General features: G+C 35.4%; 1 protein-coding gene across 4 annotated transcripts in view; it reads left to right on the top strand.

The window, feature by feature from the left end:
* A1CF (APOBEC1 complementation factor) overlaps positions 1-26,666 on the top strand; it is a 77,885-nt gene that overhangs the window by 22,651 nt on the left and 28,568 nt on the right. For 3 of the 4 annotated variants that reach the window (XM_009214926.4, XM_003903944.5, XM_031652209.1), the window contains exons 2-5: positions 2,876-3,019; positions 18,970-19,104; positions 21,120-21,250; positions 25,799-26,037. In XM_009214926.4, the coding sequence (XP_009213190.1) occupies positions 2,921-3,019; positions 18,970-19,104; positions 21,120-21,250; positions 25,799-26,037 (604 nt within the window). In that variant the 5' untranslated portion in view covers positions 2,876-2,920. Of the gene's footprint in view, positions 1-2,875; positions 3,020-9,183; positions 12,280-12,412; positions 12,420-18,969; positions 19,105-21,119; positions 21,251-25,798; positions 26,038-26,666 lie in introns of those variants that run through there. The other variant, XM_031652210.1, reaches the window with a different exon arrangement.

The raw sequence follows: 26,666 nt of genomic DNA, 5'->3' as shown, positions 1-26,666 counted from the left end.
GGATTCAAGTTCACTCCTTAGAATAGGTCAACACTTTGAGAGGGGGTTGTTTTTGCAAAATAAAAATTAAAGATTAAGTGTTTCTTGTGGCAAATTTTGAATTTTATTTCCATGCCCTGATTCCCAATGACGTGACACTATAGTTGAGATATTATACCGATTTTCTCAATAACTTCAGAATGAATTTATATGTGATCAAAAGACCTTTCTGATTTCAAGATACCTTTAATAACCTTTACTAATTATTAACCAAAACTAAAGGCAGATTTTGCAAATACAAACTTGTCATTTCACCATGACTGTTATCTTTTTGATGGAAAAGATGAAGTTCAGCAAAGAACAAATCTACAACTTGGCCAGAAGACGGTAGACTTTGCCTTCAAAGAGTTGTAACACGTACATAAATAATCTCATCAGACCCTATCCTTACTCTTGCAGGTTAATTAAGCACAGTGGGAGGGTTTGAGAGTGTCCTCATGAAAAGACAATTTTAGTAACATTTGGGAAAAGAGCAAGGGTTAAATTTTATCTGAAAGACTAGTTTCCTTTGTAAGTCTTCAAAATGTTTTGCCTTTTGCAAAGTACAGACGCTGAAGCTGGCATGTTAACTTACTAAGTTAGCAGATTCCCCCTAAAACACGATGCCCTAAAGCCAGGCAGAGGGTAGAACTGGCAAACAGAGAGCATTAACTGTATGCTTCTTGAAACAATCAGTGAATGCAAACTGAATTGCCCTGGGTCAGCAGCAAGCAAGAACAATCAGAAAGGTGAAGGCAAGAATGTCCATGTTTATATAAAGAGGATGACATTGTTCTGCCCTAAAAAGAGCTAACTCTGTATGATCTCATGTTTTCCTTTGATATTCTAAATTATACTGAAAATATACTTCCTTTTTTTTGAGACAGAGTCTCACTCTGTTGCCCAGGCTGCAGTGCAATGGCATGATCTCAGCTTACTGCAACCTTCACCTCCCAGGTTCAAGCAATTCTCATGCTTCAGCTTCCCAAGTACTTAGGATTACAGGCATGCACCACCACTCCTGGCTAATTTTTACATTTTCGATAGAGATGGGGTTTCACCATGTAGGCCAGGCTGATCTCAGACTCCTGACCTCAGGTGATCTACCTGCCTTGGCCTCCCAAAGTGCTGGGATTACAGGGATGAGCCACCGCACCTGGCAAAAATATTACTTTCTAAATGATACTTATCTGTTAGCTTGGGGACATTTATCTAATTATACTACTTCAGTAGTAGAATATCTATTTCTATTACTAATAGTAGTACTATAGTAATACTAATCATAATGATAGTAGTAATAGTAATAACTAGTAATTATAATACTCTAGTGATAGTAGCAATAGTAATATTAATAGTATTAGTAATACTACTATTAGTATTGCTATTGCTACTAATATTACTATCACTACTACTATTACTATATTGGTATTATTACTACTATCAGTAATACTAGCACTGTCATTACTAATAGTGCTACAATTAGCAATACTAGTGCTACTAGTAATATTAGCACTAATATTAGTGTTATTAGTAATGGTTGTACTATTAATACTAATATTAGTAGGTACTTCTAATAATATTGTTATTGTTACTAATAGTAATACTCTATTACTATTCTGTCATTCAAGTAATAGCAATTTTAGTAATAGAATACCTTAAAGCTGCATTTTTCAGAAATGATCACTTCAGCTTCACTTTTTTCTTTCACCCAATTTTTCACCCAGTTTCTTATATTATAAATGATGTCTTCATTCTGAGCCTTTAAAGGACAATATGAAGCAGTACATGCATATGACAGAAAATTTTCAAAAGTACCTATATTCAAATACATTCAGGTTGCATTTGATTCAGATCACTGTAAAACATATTTCCTCTGTCCTGGTTGGCAGAGCACATTCAGCAGGGTGAAAACCCAGCATAGAACCTTCCCTGAGCCACTGATAACTACAACCCAGTGTGGCAGCCTTCACCTCTGTGTATGTGGGAAACTCCAGGGCCTCACACTCCCACAGCTTAGAACCTTCAAAATGGACATTATCTTGTTCTGGGAACCTGTGGATATGAGCAACCATCACATTTGGAATGTGATTCAAATCTTGTTCCCAAAATAGAAAATATAGACAATGAAATGCTGAAATTATATATTTATATCTGTATACACAAACATGAACATATGTAAACTTTCAACACCTTTTAGAATTTACAGAAGTTTCATTGTACTCTACCAAACACGTCTGTGGTATGTGATCTGGATGTTAGCAAACCCTTCCACATCAACTCAAAAGCATCCATTGTTCTTGCTTTGTTAAAATTAATGTCACATTTTTATTACATAGAGTACTTTGCATGATGACTTCTGTGTATATGATACTGGCACATTTTGTTCTAAACGTTTGTCTTTGGAGAATAAGTAGATAACTATATTAGTGGACATATAGACTAAAGATCAATCTCTGAGAATTCTGATGCCTTATCTTAGTCGTTAGAATTAGCGACAGTGCCCTCTTCCTGCATCTGTAAGGAACATCCTTCATATTATTTTAATAGATGTGAGTTGATCTGTTTTGGAGTATTTGGTGACATACTGAGATAAGTGGATTCAGAATTGCTAATCTGCATTATATTGGAGAATGGGTATTGTTCATTTTTTTTGTTTCTAAATTTCAACTAATATTGTGCATTTTTAAAAGTTTTTTTTAGAGTACATTTACACAGCCTTGTTTGTATGCTACTCTTAGTTGCTCTAACTTTAATGACTCATTTACAGAGAATATTCCCTAAAGATGTCCTTCATAAAAAGGAGAAGTTTGGACTTGACAACAGTAATTTACTTAATTTATCTTAAATTTGGTTTCAGTGAGCAACCCTAATTAACCTGATTTTTTGCTGATAATCACTCTCAATGGAATCAAATCACAAATCCGGGGATGGATTGAGCGGCACCCAGAAGGAAGCAGCCCTCCGCGCACTGGTCCAGCGCACAGGATATAGCTTGGTCCAGGTAGGAACTTCTTGTGAAATCTGCTGAGACTCACCACTGAATTTGCACAGTGGTGGGAATATTAGTGGTCCTAAGATGCAAAATGGGAATGGTCAGTTACATAGCTCTTTAAAGAAATGTCCCTTTCTAAAAGAGAAGGAAATTGCAACATTTCTGTTTTGTAGATGACCCTGAATTCATAGGATGTAACCTTCTGAATGTAACCTTCTTTCTACTCTAAGTTATCAGTTCAACCTTAACTTGTCGCAGAATCAGTGTCCACAGTTATAGAGACTACCACAAAAAGGCAGCTAGAATTTGCCACCCAACGCTGTGAAGTAGCACCACATTGGTGTTTCAGGAATCAGCAGAAAATAAACTACAGCAGGAACCAGGCTTAGCTTCCAGAGAGATCACTGCACACATAAGACTTCTACATGTGGGGTCCAAGGAATGAACGCTTTGTGTCTAGCTGCTGAAGTTTATTTTCTCAGAACACTTGCTCATCCAGTCTAGGATATGTAATACTAACTTCTCTCCACGTTCAGCATTTTGTAAAAGGAAAAAATAAAACACCACAATCTTATACTCACACACACACACACACATACATATATGTATATATGTGTATATATATGTGTGTATATATATGTATATATGTGTATATATATGTGTATATATATGTGTGTGTGTGTGTATATGTGTGTGTATATATATATTTTTTTAGTAGAGACGGGGTTTCACTGTGTTAGCCAGGATGGTCTCGATCTCCTAACCTTGTGATCCATCCACCTTGGCCTCCCAAAGTGCTGGGATTATAGGCGTGAGCCACCGCTCCCGGCCAAAATGTACATTTATTTTTAATTAATTTTTATAAATCATAGCATGCTTTGTTAGACATAATATAATAATAAAGTTATTTTCTTCATCCTAATTAAGAGTGTTAGTCTTTTTAAGATTTCAAAAAGTTTCTATTATTTCATAGGTGACTTTTTGAAGTTTCATTTAAGTCAATGGAGATACTGACATATTAGTTTTTTTAATACTTAAAAGTCAAATTATTTCAGGCTCATTAATAAACTTTTGAAAAGAGCGTTTTCTTTCTTTTTGCAATCAACACTTTCATAAATGTTATAAAAACAAGAATGTTTTTGAATCTTTTTAAAATTTTGACTTTCTTGATATTAGAAACATTTGTGCAAAGACAGTGGAAATAGAAAACATTTCAACCCTTTCAAACAGCAATCTGTTAATATTTACATATAAGAGTGTTCCCTTTCTGGAACTGTATTTCTAATGACCCATAATATAAGATAGAAATATGTATAAATCTGTCTAGGGTGAGATTAGCTGTAATGCATATCACAAACTTAAATGTATAAATATAAGAAAATTATTAAGTGAACTATGAATGTGTAATTATTATACTCAACAAGCAGAATTTATGAAAAATAATCCTAAAACAATATCAATTGTCAATTACATTAAATTCAATTCTGGGTACTGGTTCTTCCTTTTCCCCCAGATGAAATTCAGGTTAAGTCTCATAACTTTTCTGGTAACGTCCAGGTAATAAAAGATCCTTCACTAAAAAAATTGATATTTTTTCATATTGATGTTATTCCAAACTAGATCGTTTGGAATAATAGTAAAGACATAAAATCGTTCAAAGTTAGAGTTATTTCCCTTTCCCAAGTATGTCAGAGTGGAGGATAATTTCTTTTCTGTTTTTCTGCACTGTGTTTTCCTCTTTCAACACCAGTTTGGTAACTACAATTTCTGACTCCTGATGGAAGCAGAAGGGAGAAATAAAAGCAAAGGAAATGATGAAGGGAAGCTTTTACTGAGCTACCTTCATTGGGTTCTTGGGCCTAACAGGTTATCGAAGCTTGTGAGATTCTTTGTAGGATCCTCAGACACCTAGCCTTCTGCTGGGTTCTCTTTGATATTTGAAGCAGCCCTCATGGAAAGGATGGAAGATAATCATTAATTCCTACATGTGGCCAAACTCTGGTCCCCTGGAAACACACATTCCCTGGAATGTGGAAACACCTAGCAAAATCTGGAAACACCCCTGGAAACACCCAGCAAAATCTGGAAGTTGAGGTGACACAAAGCAACCACCTCTCCTTGCCAACAACAAAGCTGCAGGCCAACCCATTGTTCACAGTGAGAGATTTCAGAACTGAGTTAGACCCACCAGCTTAGTGTGTTCCCCAAACACAAAGGCAGGGAATGAATACACATCAAGCTGTCTAAGTGGTTTCTCCTGCTTTAGGCAAAATGATAGGCGCCTCCCAGTCCCTCCCACTTAGGGGGAACTAAGACTCACAACACAACAGCAGTTGTCTCCAAATATCTTTCTGTAAATTCTAAAACTCCTCTCAAACTCTCCAATCTCTTTTCTAAGCTTAGGGTGTAAGGTGACAGTTAACAATAGAAAAATAGTTTCCTGCTACCTTCTCATCCTGCTTGGCGCTCTAGTCACTTGGTTTCATACCTAAACCAGAGGCCAGAGTTAATGATAATTTATTACATATTTCAAAATAGCTAGAAGAGAAGATTTGAAATGTTCCTAACACAAATAAATGTTTGAGGTGAAGGATATCCTATACCCTGATTTGATCCTTACCTGATTTGATCATTACATATTGTATGCATATATTAAAATATCACACATGGACTCCTTAAATGTGTACAATCATTATGCATCCATTTTAAAAGTCCAATTCCATCTTAAAATCTTGTTACAGATGAAATAGTATTCAGTTACTAACAGTAATCATATAAAAAATTCTGAAGGGCAATTGTAATACATTACTGTTAAAGCTATGAAGAAAGCTTGCAAATAATTTTTTTGAAAAGAGACCCAAATAACAATGGAGATAATCTTACTCCATTAAAAAATTTTACTCCATTGTAAGGTCAAATGTTATGATTTAAGAACATTTATCTGATACAGAAAATAATGATATGTATAATTTAAAATATTTACATATAAAATACTCCTAAAATATATGGCCAATCTTTATTTTACGTTGATCTTATCTATTCAATAATATTCAGAAAATGTTTATAATAACGACTTAGACCACAAGTTAATTGTAATAATAATAATAATAACAAAAAATATTCTAACTGCTTTGTGTATACTAACTCATGTAGTCTTTACAATACACTGTATGGTAGCTACTATGTTTATCCCCAATTTCCTGATGAAGAAAACAAGGCACAAACAATTTAGGTAACTTGTGAGATGAAGATTCTGTTGTTATTGGCCAAAATTTTTGGTTAGACTCAGAAAACTAAGAGTTGTTATAATGTTGTTGCAATGTGACTTTTAAGATTGCAATTTTAGAGATCAGCATGCTACAGCATATGAAAAACATTTTTTTGGAACCTAAACTTTGTAACATGATTCACTTTAAGTAATATTCATTAGCAGCGTGACTGTTGAATCAGAAGTGCTTCAATAATGTAGAAGCCTAATGTTCCAAAAGCTAGTTATCTATACCTAAGTCCTCTAATCAAAAATGTAAATACCTATATAATTCAATCATTTTGAATGAATTGAAGAATGCCTCCTGATTTTGGCTACAGAGTGTGGAAAATTATCCAAGACTTTAAATCAGAAGGCCTATAATCTAATCTAGTCCCTACCACATATGAGTTGTACAATCTTGAATAAATCCCTTAACATCTCCAGGCCATAATCTCCTGGAAGATCAGCTAGGCAATACCCAACTATTTGTCCATGATTTTTGTGATTCTAGTATCTTCTGAATCTACTCACTCGTTAGCACACTGGACTATTCGGTCGAAAGGGTAGCCTAAATATGTAGAAACACAACTTCAAACTCTTTGTAACTTAAGGAAAATCCTTTAGTCTTACTAATACTTCAGCCTTCCTACTCTGGATTATACAAAAGATTAATACGATTATCCAAAAAGAAAGAAAGAAAGGCAACATTAAGAACATCAAGTTTACTTTTTTTAAAAAGTTTTTGTACAAAAATTAAGATAAAGAAACATCCTAATACAATCCAAGAAGCATACCCATAAAGTGATAGTTTAGAATTTTATAAATTAGGGTTTGAAGGATTTACTTTTGCTGTATATTTGCAGTCTCTGATATTGAATGTTGAATATTTGCAGAACAAGAATTCAAAAAACAGAGGGTGATGAATTTGTGCTCTCTTATCACTAGCAGGACAAATACAGCTATCAAAAATAGAATTTTGTGAGTTACTTAATAACGTGACCCAGGCTTTTATGTAGCAACTGATGCAATAATGCCTGCTTCTAAGGGTTTGGAAATATGCTTTGTGATCTCTTTTTAAAATAATTAAATATCTTTGGATATTGATGGCTGAAGTTTTTATCAAAGTACTTTAGAGAATAAAAGAGACGTAATGCAGTACCCCGCATACAGTAAGTATTCAATACATACTCTTGATGAAAACTGTGTAATGTTACTAAGTTAAACTTTAAGCTTCATAATTGTATTATGCCTTGTAAAAATATTTTTAAAGAAAGTATGCTACGGTATTAACATGTGAATAGTCTTTGTCTCTGGGTAATGGAATTATGTATGGGAATTCTTTTCTCTACTTTTTTATTCTTAACTGTACTTACAAATTTCAAAAGCTAGTATATACTTCTCTGATAGCTAAAGACAAAAAAAAAATCACATTATGATGAGCCTTTCCTCAAGAATGCGTTAATGATGTGGGTCATAAACTATGATATGTGATGCTCCTCCCACATGAAATTTTCTCCTTAGAACTAGAAAAATACATTCTCATAGGTGAGCATATTCAGAAACATACACACTTCCACCCAATGTGGTGTCTGTTGACATCAAGTTTAATTCTACTGCAACTAAACCTAAATGTATATTTAATAAAAATCACCCTCAAGTAGTCTGAATATTTTTAAAAATAGACTCATTATATCCAATATATATAAAATTTAAAATGTGGTGTGTATTAGCTTTGTTTACCCAGTTATCCTATTGGTAATCTATTTTCTAAAAATCGTTACAGCACAATTTTTATGAGGTATGATAGTCCCCTTGCTTTCGTAAACCAGTGATCATCCTACATAAACATCAAGATTTTTTGTTTTGTTTTGTTCTTCTCTTTTGCTTCCTTAGTCCCTATTATTGAGAAAAATGTATTAGTGCCAGGTCTTGGGATTATAGAATATAAAAATGCAGTGCCTGACCTAAAGTTCATATAAAGTGGGTGAAATGAAAAAGAATGCATCCAAAATTTACAACAACAACATAAGGCAGCCTCAAATGAGCAATACAACTGTGAGTACCAAAAAGATCAGCATTTTCTGTATAGAGCCTTAAAAGTGACAATGCTCTTTGACCTGAGGAATGAGGACAAACATTTAGGCATAACGATGTTCATCATGCTGAAATTTATAATTTTTTAGAAATTTAAACTTAAACATATCCTAAATATCCAATATAATATTAATGGTCAAATAAACTACGATCATTCTTATATTTTCAAATTATATAGTAATATAAAATTATGATTTCAAATAATTTTCAAAGACATGGAGAAGTATTCAAATTTTAACACTTAGTTAAAAATCTGAAGGCTACATATAAATTTGTGAAGAATATTTTAAGAAATTATTCACATATAATAAAGAATATTATAAAATAACAAAGTATAATCTCTTAGTTTTTCTTGCCTGATGCTCTTCTTCATTTTCTAAATTTTCTATAATAAATGCAGATCATTTTTATTACAAGGAAAAAAATCTCATAAGGCAGAAAAGATTTCTAAGGGTCATTCGGTCAGGAGTAAAAAAAAAAAAAAGAAAAAAATCATGGAAAAAAACTTCATGATTAAATTTGGGTGATAAGTCCCTAGGTTCACTAGACTATTCTTTCTAATTCTACATATACATGAAATTTGTTTAATATTGATATAGTCCAATCCTTCTGTTTTGCAGTTAGAAAATAAGCCCCAGAGGTACACAATTATAAATTAGGGGTCAACAAACTAGGCCCCACGAACCAAATGTGGCTACAGCTTGTTTATGTAGTAATTGCAGGCTATGAATTTTGTTTTTTTACATTTTAAGGATTTTTTTTTTTTTTTTTTAAAAAGCCTAAAATATCAACTATTTGGCCTTTTACAAAAAAAAAAAAAAAAATTGCTGACTCCAACCTGATTCCTTAACCTAGCGCTCTATATTAGAAGCGAGTCTAGGTTTTAAAGAAAATTATTTAATTTAGTATTTAATCTTCTGTAAAAGAAGTAGGTGCATCCCTTCTTGTGCTGCCTATTCACACCAACTCAAGCACTGGGCCCTCACTCATTCATTTATTAATTCATTTGTTGATTCCACCACAAAGAGAGACACATTTCTACCTTTATGAAGATTAGTCTCATAGAAAAGATAGAAAATAAACAGATAAAGAAACAAGCAAAGTAATTACAGATCATGGTAAGTGCCAAGAATGTGATAAACCAGGTTGTATAAAACAGAAAGCCAGGTGACCTTCTTTAGGAAAAATCACAGTGGAAGCTAACACTTATAAGATGAGAGCAAATGTACTTTGCAAGGAGCCAAGTATCCCCGGAAGATGGAACACACAAGCAGTACTCCTTAAAGAAAATATTTATAAAATATAGAACACTTTTGGGTAGTGAAGACATTAATGTGTCTTAATCTCAAAGATCTAGTGAGATTACAGCAGATAAGTAGGTGGCTTTCATCTTTCCCTTCCTCTATTAATCAGCCATGGACCTGGTGTCCTGGGAACAATCTCCTCAAGCTAGGAACAAAGTACAGTATTCTATTCCCAGCCCTCACACTTTCCTTTCTATGTATACTCTCTTGTATGGAATTTCAATGAAATCACTTGTTTTGATTCTAATTTGTTCAATTCTTCAGCAAATACAAGCCATCAGGTACAAAGGATGGCGCTAGATCAAGTCTAACTAGAATACCGTTCCTCTTCTAAGAGTGCCCCAAATTAAGTTAACTCTCCATCCGTCTTTCCGGTTTGAGATAATGTATTTAGGTAATTTTAATTGAATGTTTCTCAAATGGCATTTTTTTCCTATAAATGATACAATAAAAATAACCTGAGGGCCTCGGGTTTACTAATTGGCTTCATCTAGACTGGCTCCAGGAGGAGCAGATGGAAAAACACTGTGGCATTGACATTCTTTTTCAACCACTGCACAAAAAATCCTAGGGACAGAAATAGGAATTTGACTTCATGGCAAAATATAGCTCCTGGGTCCTACTTTTTCCTCTATTGCCTGTTCTCGCCACCTGCTCACATCCCTGCTATCCAAGGACTTAGGTCATTCACCAAGTGCATGGATACCAACTCTTTAAATAGGTAGCAATAAGCATCAGAACAGGATGGGACCAGTAGATCATCACAGGGTCATGCTTCCCTAAGCTTATCACCCCAGCCACCCAGAGGCCAACTTTATTTTAAAGCTCAGAAGCAATCTTTCTTCTACTAGCCAGAGATGCCATAGCACGGTGCAAAAGACTCCAAATGAAGGAGCAGTTCTGCGAATCCCTTTATGGAGGGGGTGTGTGCCCAACATTTGTGGGAACTTCATTACCCCAAGGAACACAGATATGTTCCAGAAGCTATTATTTCCAAATAGCAATGAATTTCTCCTCAAATAGCCTCATAGGGTGTTGCCTATATGTGAAGTCTTTGATATAAGATTCAAAATCTTCATAAACTACACAAGGTAGTGTTTTCCCTTAAGCTAGAAGCACAGAGTTTTTCTATTTTATCAGCTTAAAAATTGGTGTGAACCTCATGACCCAAACATGCAGAAGCATGACCAGGTCTTGTGAACTTTGGACTGTGTGTGCTGACAAATTCACAGTTTTTTAAAAGTGCTATTCATTTGTTAGTACTGATTGGCAAATAAAATTAAGTGACTCTTCAACATCAGAACCTGAAAGCTTACCATTATGAGATGCAAAGACAGCTTTCAAACAAGCTAGGCAAAGAAGAAATTATTGAGATCACAGTTCCTTGCAGTCATGAATTTGTATAGGATTTCAGCAGCTGTGATCCTTTATAACATTGTTAAAGAGGTGCTGAGCAGGGAACCAAGATGACATTAAATGGTACATTGTCCACATCATTAAATAACATCCAATCCCATATAGAGAGAATTATTCCACTTTCAGTTCTCCTTCAGGTTTTTAGGTGAGGAAAGTTAGTTGTTGGAGGTATGATTTAAACACCTCTCCAGGCCCTGCTAACCTTTTCAAGTCCTGAGAGCAGGACTAGAACGCAGAGCTTTTAGTAGATGACAGTGTCTAGGTAGAAGTTGATCATGATTTCCCTTGTTCGCAATTGTTTTTATAATTACCGTCCATTTGTGGGAAATGATACTGATATTACACTTATAAGAACAATATATATTTTCTTTTTGGTATAAGTTTATTTAAGTAACAAAGTGAATCCATGCATAAAGTCATTAGGTAATTAACAGAATAGGTGTCAATTGGACATGGAATTGGAGATACACTGATTTTTAAAATTACAACAACATCCTCTTAAGGCTCCAATTGACTAACTCACAAAACATCCTATGAACATTTTCCTCCATTAAACATGATATCAAATTCAGCCTTCCTTTCACAAGCACCCTCACACTCCCACAGGACTACTGCAATCACCTAGTCAACCCTCCTACTCCTTCATAAATGAAATAAAGTCAGAAAAGATTTAGTGCCTTGCCGAGTCCCTCAGCTTGTCAGAAATTAAAATTCACAAGGGTGTTGTAAGGAGAAGAATGATTGTATAAAATTCCTTACATGCCTCAAACCCGGTGCATTAGATGGGATTATGTTTGGCATATGTTGAACTAGGAAAAGACAGAAGAGCAATTAACCAAACCAAATGTTCTTTATTATGTCTTTATCTGCACATGGGAAGTTTCTCATAACTTAATCAGATCTAGAGGCAATAATAATAATTAATTCCGAAAGGCAAATTGTATCTGTAAGTAAACAAAATGTTATTGGGCCTATTGAATAAATTACACATTCTGTAAGGATAAAAGCCCCAAACGGATTAAGGAATGACTAAAGTTGTCATCTAATTACTTCTTGGAAGGAATTTAGAGGTTCCTATAGATGGAAGCAGTGTGTCTGGGCACGTGCCCAGAGCCAGAAGTGAGCATGAGCACAGCAATTCCTGACCTCAAAAAAAAGGAAATAATGCTTTGCAGTCCATCGTTATGCAAACTTTGCTGGAAAAGGTAAGCAGAGGGTCGTAGAAGTGACTTGGCATTTTACAGATTCTCTTTTATAGAAAAACACACACACAAATGCTTTTTGTTTTCTAATTTTGAAAAACACTCAAAAAAATTTTCTGTTTTGTAATTTTGAAAGAAAAAATGTTTTGTTTTCTAATTTTGTCTATTTTCAAATTCAATATTCTTATGAATGACCAAAATCTTACATTATAAGAAGTTTTGCAAAACACAACATTTTAAAAAGCCTATTTTCTTTTGAATGCTTCAAATGTTGATACTGAATAATCCTTAAACATAAAGGGAAATTATTAAAATATGTTATTAAATGCATCAATGTGATAACATAAATTGCTTCTGCTTCCATAAGATAGTTAACAACTTCAAGTGAAATTAGGATTAATTTCCTTGGAAATAGACTTTTAATAGTCAACCTTCCCAAGTGAAACAGGAAGGTGACTCATAATTTACTAATAGTTGTTTCCTCAGAAGAACCATATCATACATTTTTTAAAGATAAAAATGTCAGGGCTTTGTAAAAAGTGAAACCAATAAATGAATTTTCAAGAGCCAAGAGCCATTTGCATCTTTCTTCATGATTTTTGCCATAGGTACATGCCACCAATATTATTTATTTAGAATTCATTCAATCAACTCACTATTTTTAGTCATTTACTTTAAAAGTAAACTTTTTCTCACTTATGTAAGAAACCCACAGGTTTTGTGTGCTAATTATGCTTTTTCTAATGTACATTAAAATAAATGCATAATTATTAAAATAAGAAATATTGACCTATAAACTACCTAATATCATCCTCATATATTTTGGAAACTCTATGCTGTATGATGATAAAGCTAAATTAATATTTGAATATTATGTTCATATCCTAGCTTTTCCTGTCATTGTTTCTAATTCTACATCTCTACAAAATTTCCACAACTCATTTAGTCTTTATATCACAATTTTTATTACTCTTCATACTTTAGGAACATTATATCTGGCATTCATGTTGCATACACCTTGTAAAAATTGTAGAAAATAACTAATAGAAATAATGCCAACTTCTACAGTATATTAAGCCAAATAAATTCTGCTTTCTAAATTCCAGTCTAAAAACAGATTTTACCAACATGAAATCACTGATTTTAACAAGATGTGAAGGTGAACAAACTATACAAAATAGATAATTATTTTATATACAATTTAAAAATGAATATTCCCTACAGCACTGTTTGTTGTCCTCAGGCAATAAAAACTTTGGAAGAGACTAAAGGCAAAATCACATTGAAGAGGGTCCTGTTGGTACATTTTAAGGCCCCATAGACTTTCCTTAAACTATCTATCACATAATGAAGGATCTAGTATATAGGTGGAATACAATAGAAATAATGTCTAATAAATACTTTTATTCAATTTCACAAATAAATAACTAGGAAAAGGCAATATAGACTCATGAAACACAAGTGACATAGTCAAGAGAGATGACCTCCATGCCTTGTTGTCAACTTTAAGAACCATACACAGGAGTTTGGTCACAGAACCACTGTTCTGGGCATGGTCCTGGTGACTGGCAAGCTGGTAAAGGCTTGAAGTGCTACTAAGCAAGCGTAGATTGGCCAGGACCCAAGGGAACAGGAGCAAGAATAAATACAAACCTGGTCAATTGGAAAATGCATAGGAAAACATCTGAAACAAGTTTAGTTATGAAAAATACACAGTTTCTTCCCTCTTACGGAGAGGGGAAGAAAGAAACAAAGAACCAAAGAGAACCACAAAGATGATTACAAACTTGAAATACGAACTTTCCAAAGAGCCATTAAAGAGACTGAAATTACTACTCAGGATAAAACAGGCTGAATGAGGGTTCATTAATTAATGTCCTTCCAGTTATGAATGAGCTTGTTTATGGGAAACAGTAAACATCTGGTGTCCATGATTGGTGAAGTTGAGCAGGAAAATAAATGTAACACACAACATGAGGATTTAAGAGGCTGGTAAGCCTGAGAAGAATAATCCTCACAATTTTTGAATACTATATAGGCCATAAAGTTCACCAAATTGAGAACTGCAAGGAAGCCTGGAAAAATCAATGATAGGACCTTTATTCTAGTGTTTTCTACAATAAATTAAACCAGTGTGATATTAGACAAGTTATGTATCTCTGGCCTTAGTTTCCTCCTCTATAAAATTAGTATATTGTGTTAATGTAAAAATGAAAGAGAGATAATGTAACTACAAGTGTCTTCATATTTTGTCTCTGCTGTTTACTGCTTGTATGAATTTGGACATATTTTATGCCTTGGATTCTTTGCCTATAAAATGAAAATAATAGTAGTAGCATCCTCATAGATTTGTTGAGAAGATTAAATGAATGTAAAACACTCAGCAAAATACCTAATTCAATTGGAGATAGTTGTTTTTGCTGCCATTACTATCATGTGCAACTAACAGAAGCTAACTCCAACTGGCTAAGTAGGAAAGAGTTTATTGAAAGGATACTGGTTCACAGAAACTTTAGATATGGAGAATCCGATTCAAGGGTAAGCTTTTAACAACAAAACCCAAAACCACATCACATATTTGTCATGATAAGAAAATGTTATCTACCATCACAGAATGCTCAAAATTAAAGTTTGCACCATTTGTGAATTTTGCATCAGAACTCAATTTTAGTAAAGGAAACCATGATTGTCCATGGTTTAGTAAAGGAAACCATGGTTTTCCAATAACCATGATGGCCCCAGCTGCAAGGAAGGCTGGAAAAATCAAGTGTCTGTCATTTTTAAGTTCTATAGGAGAAGGCAATTTTTGCCCAGATTCCCCAGGTATATAACAAGTTCAAATGCTCAGTGGCCAAAATTAACTCAGTTCATTCAACCTCCATGCTAAGACGTATGGCTTAGAATGATTTATTGAGGAAGGTTTTGTGGGTTTTATCCAAGGTCAAGAAGATGATAGACATAATCTCTTGAAGACTCAATGGCTCCATCATGAAGGACTTGAAATATCTGTGATAGGAGGAAATTTCCAAGTAATCTTGACATATGAACTGAGTAATTGGGTAGGCTCAGCATCCAATATTTAAATTAAAGCCACTAGATTTATAGTTAGAAATTGTGTCCTCAATTGTTAATTTACATAGGTGAAGACTTTCCACCTATTTGTATATGACTCTAGAGAGACAAAGGTTTCTAAGTCTTTGATTGGAAAAATAAAAGTTTCCAGAGTTTAATAAACATTCTCTCATGAAAAGCAAAAATCTATATTCTTTTAGTCTGAACTATTAATACATTTGTGCTGCTGGGGAGAATGCTTCCCTTGAGGAAGACATCAGCTAGGAGGGAAAAGACCAGTTATAACTGGGCTTTATCTATTTTAAACTCCTCAACTGAGAAAATAGTGCCTGACATATTAGCAACCCAGAACCCAACTGTCCTTTCTGAGTAATGGACAGCTATTCTAACCCCATGACTAATGCCCAGTGCCTGTCTTAAATTGATCTGAACTTCCATTACTGGTACATTCCAAGACCAGTGGGTGGCTCACAAAGCATATCTCCCCCACTGAGTGAACTGCAGGGCATTCCTGAACTGGTCAGACTCTTTACAGTCTCAAAAAATATTCTTTAGATTTTTTTCATGTGTTTATTAAAAAAAAGACAATTAATATGCTTTCTTGACCAATTATTTCAGATTATAAGCAGGTAAATCCTGCTATACACATCTTACGCATAAATAGTTGGCATTTTCAGCAATTATAGCAATCAAGCAAGTTGAAGATACATTTTAAAAGGTCAATCTGAGGGTTGTCTATTTATTTTCAAACTACCAAAGCTTTTCAAAGCAGAATTTCTGGAATTACCACTTTACTATTATGGAATGAAAGTTTGGTTTCCTCAACTTGAAGGGTAAAAATACCACCGAATGTATAGTAAATTTATTTCTATAATCTGTTGAATGTTATACACATCAAAGATATACAAAAATTGGCTCAGAGGAATCATTGTCACCCAAATGGAGTTTGTCCAGGGAGGAGGATGGTAATTTGGCAATTCAGGTTGAGTATCTTTTATCCAAAATGCTAGGACCAGAAGTATTTTGGATTTCAGATTTTTTTTAATTTTAGAATTTTTGCATATGCATAATAAAGATATCTTGGGGATGGGACCTAAAGTATAAACACAAAATTCATTTATGTTTCATATGCACCTTACACACATAGCTTGAAGGTGATTTTATACAATGTTTTTAATAATTTTGTTACCCTTCACATGAGGCCAAGTGTGGAATTTTCTACTTGTGGCATGATGTTGACACTGAAAAATTTTGAATTTTGGATTTTGGGGTTAGAAATAAGAGATACATTTTTCCAAATATTTTATGTAATAAAATGATTGGAAATTAAAATGATTTTAAATTGTAGTAGGGAATTTACTATTTAATGGCATGATATATTTTTTCATAAATAAGGAGTTTTGTTTGTTTGTTTGTTTTGAGACAGAGTCTCGCCCTGTTGCCCAGGCTGGAGTGCAGTGGCGCGATCTTGGCTCACTGCAAGCTCCGCCTCCCAGGTTCAGACCATTCTCCTGCCTCAGCCTCCTGAGTAGCTGGGACCACAGGTGCCCGCCACTATGCCCGGCTAATTTTGTGTATTTTTAGTAGAGATGGCGTTTTACCGTGTTAGCCAGGATGGTCTCGATCTCCTGACCTAGTGATCCGCCCACCTCGGCCTCCCAACATGCTGGGATTACAGGCATGAGCCACTGTGCCCAGCCCTTCCTTCCTTCCTTCCTTCCTTCCTTCCTTCCTTCCTTCCTTCCTTCCTTCCTTCCTTCCTTCTTTTTCTCTCTTTTTTTTTTTTTTTGAGACAGAGCCTCGCTCTGTCACCCAGGCTGGAGTGCAGTGACACCATCTCAGCTCACTGCAACATCTGCTTCCCGGGTTCAAGTGATTCTCATGCCTCAGCCTCCCAAGTAACTGGGATTACAGGCACGTGCCACCATTTCCAACTAATTTTTGTATTTTTAGTAGAGACAGGGTTTCACCATGTTGGCCAGGATGGTCTCAAACTCCTAGGCTCAAGCCGTCCACCCAGCTCGGCCTCCCAAAGTCCTGGGATTATAGGCGTGAGCCACCATGCCACACCAACAGGGAATATTTTAATGTATGTATCTGTTGTAAGTGGCTTCCATACATCAAAGGAGCAAAACGGAGAAATTAAGCTGATGAACTTTGACGCCTGACTGCCTGGGTTCAAATTCTGGCTTCTCCACTTCCCCACCATGTGACTTTGACAAATTACTTAATTTATCTGGGCTTTGGTACCTTGTGTAAATGGGATAATAACAGTCCTTAATCCATGACATTAAGTAATGATAGAGCAATATCTGACATATAGTAAGTGTTATATAGGTATTTGTTTGAAAATAAGTAAATAAATGTGTCTGAAAATATTGATTGCACATATTTAAGGTAATTATTGGTTGAGATATAAACCACTAAATTACCAAGGTTTGGGGTTTTTTCTATAAGCATAAAGACTTCCATTTCTCAGGTTTCTCTGTGATATCAAAGTTTTACTACTGGACAAGAATATTAGGGTAAGAAAAAAATACAAGAACTCTCTAGGCAAAAATTTAAATATTCAGTTAGATTAAAAACATACTCAGTTGTTTAAAACAAAAAAAAAAAGGAATCCAGGTAAAGTAGAAGACTCATATGACATTTTTTAAATCACTATTTTTAAGAACATTGTAGGAATTATTATAAATAAAAAAGTGATCATGACCACAGACACCACAGACCTCAATTAAATAATGTGATCCAAAGAACCTTTGTGCTAACACTTACAAAATAATTGAGAAAGACTCAAGTTGGTGTACATGAAGATTTAACAGGGACACCACAAGCTGCTTTACTTCAATTTTAAACAACAAACAACGGTCATACAAAACAGTGTCTTTAAACAACTAACGTATGTCTTTTAAAAATCTACATAGAAAAATATTTGAAAAGGCCTATGAAATTTTAAACAGTAACTACTTCTAAGGATGAGTAGAGTCATACATTGGATAATTTTTCTTTTTACTTTACATGTCACCATGTTTTTTCCACAACATGTATTATTTTATAGCATAAAACTTCTTAAAATATTAGTTGTAGAAGTTAGTAATGAACTCCTGGGCTCAAGGCATCCTTCCGCCTCAGCCACTAGTAAGTTCTAGTGTTCTATAGCACTGCAGGATGACTACAGTTAACAATAATATATTCTCAATATGTAGTTGTAAATAGCTAGAAGAAGGCTATTCCTTGCGTTCCCAACACAAAGAAATGATAAATGTTTGAGAGGATGGATATACTAATTACCCTGATCTGTTCACTCTTTGATGTGATAAGAAGATAGATCTCTTAAGTATTCTTACTTAATGAAATTAAAAAAGAAAAAAAAAAACATATTGGCCTAGCAGTTTACAAGTTTTCACAATGTTTATCTCAAGCAAGCTGCTGAAGCACAGAGTGTGGTATTATAATCCACATAAAAAGCTTTATTTTTTCTCCTTTAACCAGTCCACTATTATTATTTGTCAATGACAAATACATTCCTTATTGTGAAATGATTTTGAAAAATACTCAAGGAAACTGAATTAAAGACTTGATCATTTTCTTCTCTCCTTCACACCTGCCCTGGATTTGCAGGAAAATGGACAAAGAAAATATGGTGGCCCTCCACCTGGCTGGGATGCTGCACCCCCTGAAAGAGGCTGTGAAATTTTTATTGGAAAACTTCCCCGAGACCTTTTTGAGGATGAGCTTATACCATTATGTGAAAAAGTGAGTCCAAGTTTAACATTTAATTTTTCTTATCTTTCAAGGGAAAAATACTATTCTCTTCACTTTGCTTTCATTCTCAGCCTTTTTGGTCAATGATTGTTTCTATTCAAATTACCATTCGTCAATTATGGACAAAGTTTCTAGTGATTGTCCCTTTATAATCACTGCCTTGACCTAGCTCTTGTCCTGTTACTGACAGCTTGAATTGCTACTATTTCTAATGACTTTCAAATCTATATCTTGTTCCCCAATCTTTCCACTGTCATGCCATCTAACTACAAACTATCCATCTACAATAATCCTACAACAACCTGTCTACAATTAGATATTGCTCCAACTTGACATTTTAATATGATTTTATAAAGTACATTTTCATTTTAAAAGAATGTATACGTTTGACATGGCTCAACATGTACCTATAATCCAGAACGAAATCTTCTCCAAGTCTGAATTTTTCATCTACCTAAATGCATCAGGAAGATTAAGAATATGGCTTTTCAATTAACGGAAGAATACAAAATTCAATTTCATTTTTAATAATTTACCGAGCAGTTTTTAGCAACAAGCACATTCCTGAAAAATTTAGTAAATATGATAATTTAGCTCTCTGCCTAAATGCCAAAATCAAATTTTGTGTGTATGTTAACAGCCTCAGATTCAGAACTGCACCTAATTTTACACATACAATCCCTGTTGGCACAAGGACAAATGATGAGGACTTAATTCTGTAAGAATCTTATACATTGAATCTGAAAATGAGCATCAAGAAACACCTGAAACATAGAGATGAAACATGCACAAACTCTTTCCTAATGAGCCCAGAAAAAATAGGTGTTCATTACTGAATACATGAGGGTGGGGTAGGGTAAAGCTGAGCTGAGAAGTGGCCAACCACAAAGGTAATGGCATGTGCTTAATAGCACTTCTCTCCAGACATGCCCCATCATATTTATTTAGGTAACCCTTCCTACAGCAGCCAGCAATAGTAAATTGCTCAGTCTAGACTGCTGCAGGACAGTTGTGGGGGTAGAAGGGAGTATTATATGGGCAAGTAGAGTCACTATAGCCAGGGGAATAGAGTTCTCTCCTGCTCTGGAGGCCCTGGCCCTGAGTTGGTAGCATTTAGGCTAGCATTTATACTCAGCCAGCAGACTGAGAAAATGACAAGCCTCCCAGATCATATGCTGAAACATACTTGTGTTCATTTTGATGTCATGGCTGAGGAAAATGACTGCTAAGAAGTTAGTTTGGTGAATGAGCATTCTTGTATTTTGTTTTAAAGATCAATGATAGAATAGGACCAACTGGAAATAAAACTATGGAGATTTCAGAGGACAATTTAGAGGGAATGGACATATACATCAAAAAAGTGCTCTTTATTTACTATTTTTTTTTTTTTGAGACAGTGTCTTGCTCTGTTTTCCAGGCTGGAGTACAGTGGCACAATTATGTGTCATTACAGCCTTGATCGCCTGGGCTCAAGCAGTTCTCCCACCTCTGCCTTCCAAGTAGCTGGGACTACAAGCACGTGCCACCATGCTCAGCTAATTTTTGTATTTTTTGTAGACTCAGGGTGTCACCATCTTGCCCAAACTGGTTTCAAATTCCCAGGGTCAAGCAATCCACCTGCCCTGGCCTCCCAAAATGCTGGAATTACAGGTGTAAGAAACTATACTTATGATAAAATGTGTTTTCATGTCTCTAAGATGTTCCAGATAATTATGTGATGAAAGGTAATTTGCTCTACTAAAAACACATTCTGTTAACTCAGGCTGAAATGTCACTTGGACACATTGTATTTAACTTAAGTTCTCTCACCAATCAGATAACTGATCTGAACCCATGTGAAAATATGCAAACCATTCCACATGGGATGCAAATGCCAAGTAGTACTGGCAGGAGGCAAACTTCAGAAAACATTGTGTGTGTGTGTGTATGTGTGTGTGTGTATCAGCACATGCACACATACATTCAGAAGTACAAACATATAAATTTTCTATTTCTATTACTTGCAGATCGGTAAAATTTATGAAATGAGAATGATGATGGATTTTAATGGCAACAATAGAGGATATGCATTTGTAACATTCTCAAATAAACTGGAAGCCAAGAATGCAATCAAGCAACTTAATAATTATGAAATTAGGTAAGCTCTGCCTCTTCTAGATTAAAAGTGAAACAGACAATGCACCTGTATCTGTTTTTCTATCAAGTCTATCTAATATGGTATATGCCCAAAAAAAAGCCAAGCCAGAAATGAAACAGATTAATAATTTTCCTTGGCAAAAATAAATTTGATTAAATATTTGTTTAATATCAATACTATATGAAGTACTAAACTAAGTTCTATGAGTGTTCAAAGAAACAAAACTTAACAATTTGCCTGTTTCATAAATATATTTTGGGCAGTGTTCAAAATATTGGGAATATATCAAGGTATAATTTCCTACTCGCACGGCGAATATATAAGATCACTCAAAATAGTACGAAAAAAATCAAACAGGGATGGGATAAAGTTGTGTGAGAAGGTGGCTACTCTAATTTTGTGTATTTAAGAAAATACTCTCTGGCAGAGTGAAACTTCATCTGAGATTTGAATGAAAAGAGCCAGTCATGACAGTCAGACCTTGGGAAGGTTATTTCAGGAAAGGAGAGAACATCAAATGTAAAGTTCCCAAAGTGAAAACGAGCGTGATATGTTTGAGGGGCGGAAAGCAAGCCCATGTGGCCAGAGAGGGTAGAGAGGAGAACTGAAAGCAATACAGTTGGAGAGCTGTGTACTCAGTGGGGAAGTATAGATGAAGTACAGAAGTTCTCTGTGGTCACATGGAGAGGGAACTGTCATAAATTATTTCTTAAATGAAGCCCTGAGCCATGTGAGAGGAAGATTAGTACAGCAGTTACAGATCAATAGTTTTGGAGTCAGCCATGCTTCGTTTGAGTGCCACCAAGTAACTTCACCATTCTAAGCCTCAATTTCCTCATCTATAAAATGGGGATACTATCTATTTCATAGGTTTATTGCAGTGATATTATAACAACTTTACAGTGCTTAACCCAGTGTTTGGAACACAGTAATAGGTTGACAAATGATTTTTAAAAATTATATTTTTGCACAGTTCATTAATTCTAGATGCAGTTTTTTAAATATCTAATCCCTTTCTGAAACAGAGCTGCACCTTAAAATGGGTAGATCTTAAATCTGATGAATGCAGAAAGAGCAGATTTACCACAATTATTTTTCTCTCACTTTCTATAAGATGAAAAGAAGTCATACATTATCCTCACAGTCTGTAAATCAATTAACTACTGGCTCAGTTTATTAAAAACTCCTGGGCTGGACACAGTGGCTCACACCTGTAATCCTAGCACTTTGGGAGGCTGAAGCGGGTGGATCTCCTGAGGTTGGGAGTTTGAGACCAGTCTGACCAACATGGAGAAACCCCATCTCTACTAAAAATACAAAATTAGCAGGGCGTGGTGGTGCATGCCTATAGTCCCAGCTACTCGGGAGGCTGAGGCAGGAGAATCACTTGAACCTGGAGGGGCGGAGGTTGCAGTGAGCCGAGATCACACCACTGCACTCCAGCCTGGGCAACAAGAGCGAAACTCTGTCTCAAAAAACAAGCAAACAACTCCTTAGCCACAGGAAGATCAGCTAGATTCAGCAACTACTTGTAGTCTAACCATTCAGTTCCAAGGTTGGATTCTAGAAGAGAGTCTTGGAGAAAACATAAAGAAGGTTCCCCTCCCACAGGTGCCTCCATAGACCCGAAAAAGCTTTGTGTAGTATGTGGAGGATTGTTTGCGGTAGGAATCAGGAGACCTGGGATCCAGCCCAGGTTCCTTTGGACAAATGCTTTAACCTCTTTGAGCATCATTTTTATTATTGGCACCTGAACACAGAGATGTTCTGAGCATTCACTATATGAAAGAATATATACTAAAGTGCTTTGAAAGGGCTACAAAATGCTACATTATAGTTTTACGATTTCCAGAATTGGAAGGTTCCCCCATTCCTTGGTCTTTCATGGAACCTGGACATCGTAACAGTAATACCCAAAATGGTATCTGAGTTGAGATGGATATGGAATGGGCTCTGTAGGGAATCAAGTGGATTTGCTGTATCTACTTAACACATTGTTACCCAATAGGGCCTGTAAATATTCATAGGATATGAATAATGAATACAATCAATCCACCATGGCCACTGATAATTAACAGTATCCTCTGTGAATTTTAGTGCCTTTGTCTGTAAAATAGAGATAAAAATATACCTACCTCATGAGGTGTTTTGAAAAATAAATGAAATAATGTACATACATCTCAGTGCTGACACATACTAGGTGCTCTGTGAATGTTTGCAGAAGGTTATGGTGGTGATGATGGAGGAGGAGAAGGGAAAAGGAAAGGAAAAATATGACAGAAATTAGGAAGAGAAAGTTACTGGCCAGGATTCCAGTCAAAGAACAGGTTGGATGCCAGAAGCAAGGTAAAGGCAGAGTGTTGTCTTAAAAATTAGGGGGTAGAATAAATGGAATAAGACAAACCAGAATAAACACCCCATAGACAACTTCACCTACTTCCACTCTGCCTTGGGTCAGTCCTGCCAGGGAGAGAACTTTTGATGCAGAGAAGAAAACTTTAATTTGCTTTTATCCACCATTTCTCACCCACATATCATTATATGAGCTTCTACTTCATCAAATATTCACTGATCATCATCTAAATGTCTGGCTTCTAGAGACATTAAAGTTGTGGCCTCAGCTTTTGAGAGGAGATGGCTCTTTGTCTCCAAATAATTCCGGCAAAGGCTCCCGACAAACCACAACAGTTTAAAAATAAAATATGGAATTCTAGGCTCCCCCTGCTGGTAACTGATATATGACCGGCTCCCTAACTATCAAAAATAATATAATTTCTAAATACATTAATACTGTGGAAAAGGTTTTAGTGTTTTCTTTTTTAAATGAAGTTAAAAAAAAAAAAAAAACTTGGAAGATTATTTTATCAACCTTTCTCTCCCCTTGAGAACCACGCTCCTGGCACAATTCTTACTAGACTGAGATGGAGCTGTCACAGATCTGACACACAGTCCTTGCTTCTTCAGCAAAGCATAGGAGACAGCTAGGATAGTGGCCTAACCCTGGTCAGAAAACCTGCCACACAACCAAGAGCCATTCGCTCCACGGATAGCAGACAAATCGCCCGCCCACGCAGCTGGCTGAGAGCTTGTGTTCACTGCAAATGGGTCATTTCTGCTAAGCATACCTCACCCATTTTTAATAACTTAGTGTTATTACAAAAGTCATACAGCCTAATATGTCACACATGGAAAACATAAAAAAAGCATAAAGTAATAAAAGTTAAAACCATTTCTCTGTAACTCCATTGCCCCAAAATAACCACTATGTTGACATTTTATTGTCTTTCCAGATTTTTCTATACATTTTTAATCAAAATGGTCTTCACATATACTTATTTTATAGCTTTTTAAAACCAACAGCCTATTGTGAACTGGTTTTTTTAAACCAATAAATATTCTTCTACGTTACTCTTTTTCATGACTGCAGAGCATGCAATGGTATGAATGCCTGTCTTTTGTTTATCAGTGATTCTCAACCAGGAGAATACTGTCCACCCAAGGGGGCATTTAGAAAGGTGGGGAGGCATTTTTGAATGATCTGATTGGTCACTATTGGCATGTAGTAGGCAAGAACTAGAGATGATAAACATACTATGGTATGCAATGAGAAAATCTCCAGTTCAAATCCAGTAACATCTCAGTTGAGAGACATTAAACCAGTTCTTTACCGTGAGGTATTTTGCTCATTTCCAATTTGGGGGAGATTTTAAAGAGCAGTAATAAATATCCTTAAACATAAATTCTAGTGCTGATTTTTATTTTCTAGGGACATATTCCCAGAAGATACTTTATTTGGTCAAAGGTTGTGCACACTTTAAGACTTTTGATAAATTTTGCCAAATGTTCTCCATAATAGTTTAATCAATGTATACTCTGCCAGTGCAGGTGTACATACCTCAACTTGCTAAGAAGCAACTCTGAACAGTGGAAGAAACAGGAACTAAGATCCCAGAACTACTTTTCATTCCTTAAAATCTATAACATTTTAAGCAAGTCTTTTAATTTCTTGGAGTTTCAAGTTCATCTGTAAATGGAAATAACATCTACTCTGCCCATCCCACAGTCTTTTTGTGTGGGCCAGATAAGATCATATGTGAAAATGTGTTCAAGTATAAGAGACTGTTTTTAACAGAGGTCACATCAGAACAGCTTTTCTCTTTGGCTGCAAAAACAAAGGAATGTCAGGTGTTGCAAACTCAAGTGACTGCAGGGCCAAGCAGGTGGCTTCAGCAACCTGGGTTAGGTGTAGGGCCCTCAGTGTTAGAGTTGCTTCAGGGAGTGGCGAGGATTCACAACTCTTGAATCCACATCTAGCCCAAAGAAAGCAGATGCTACTCAGCTTCAAATAGCTTTTTTCTTTGAAAACGTAGAGCACATATTGACACATCTAATAATCTTGCAAAAGAAGCCACAACTCTACAAAAATGGTTTCAACACTATGAATCCAAACATCCCACATCTTCAGGCAACATCTGGCCCAGGGCCATACATTTTCAACCTGAATCCTACAAGGATTCTCATCAATCAAAATCCCTGCTCTTTTTGCAGAAATGGGCGCCTCCTAGGGGTTTGTGCCAGTGTGGACAACTGCCGATTATTTGTTGGGGGCATCCCAAAAACCAAAAAGAGAGAAGAAATCTTATCGGAGATGAAAAAGGTTACTGAAGGTGTTGTCGATGTCATCGTCTACCCAAGCGCTGCAGATAAAACCAAAAACCGAGGCTTTGCCTTTGTGGAGTATGAGAGTCATCGAGCGGCTGCCATGGCAAGGAGGAAACTGCTACCAGGTTAGCAATACCCTCCTCAAAGACGAGATTTCTGTGCTCTATCCTGCCTGCCTCCACAAAGAAAATAAGCATTTTTAATTTTTTTGGCTCTCTATCTTTCATTATGTTGCATTTTAAATTTTTTTATCCTTCTTCACTATCTCACAGTTGATTCCATTTCCTGAAGTTTTCACAGACTCAGTTTTGAAAAATATTCATTCTGTGCATTGAGGGTAATTTACATGCACTAAAGAAACCCAGAACTTTAAGTGACAGCAATCCTACGATGAATAAAGAGTCTTCTTAAAATTGCGTATATCAATCACAGTTACTTTTGTGTATAGATTTTGTTATCAGGCTTATTAGAATTAGGGTATATTCTCCATGACAATGTAGAAATAAAAACCTCAAGTGATACATTATTCCAATGACAACTAGGTGACATACTTTCATTATGACTCCCTGTTGTCTAATAATTTCTGTCTAATTTGAGAGAAGAGAGATAAAAACTCTCCTTAGAAAGTCACCTTTATTTGTTAGTTATTACAACCACAGGATAGATCCCATTTGGTGAATAACTAGCAAATTCTCTATCCACCCCAACACTGCCTCGGTCAGATCAACTTAGGAAAGTTGTTTAGGGTTCTTGA

This window comes from Papio anubis, chromosome 11, assembly GCF_008728515.1.
Source record: "Papio anubis isolate 15944 chromosome 11, Panubis1.0, whole genome shotgun sequence".
Classification (NCBI taxonomy): Eukaryota; Metazoa; Chordata; class Mammalia; order Primates; family Cercopithecidae; genus Papio; species Papio anubis.
Note: the sequence above shows the minus strand (reverse complement) of the source record. Positions and strands in the feature narration are given on the sequence as shown.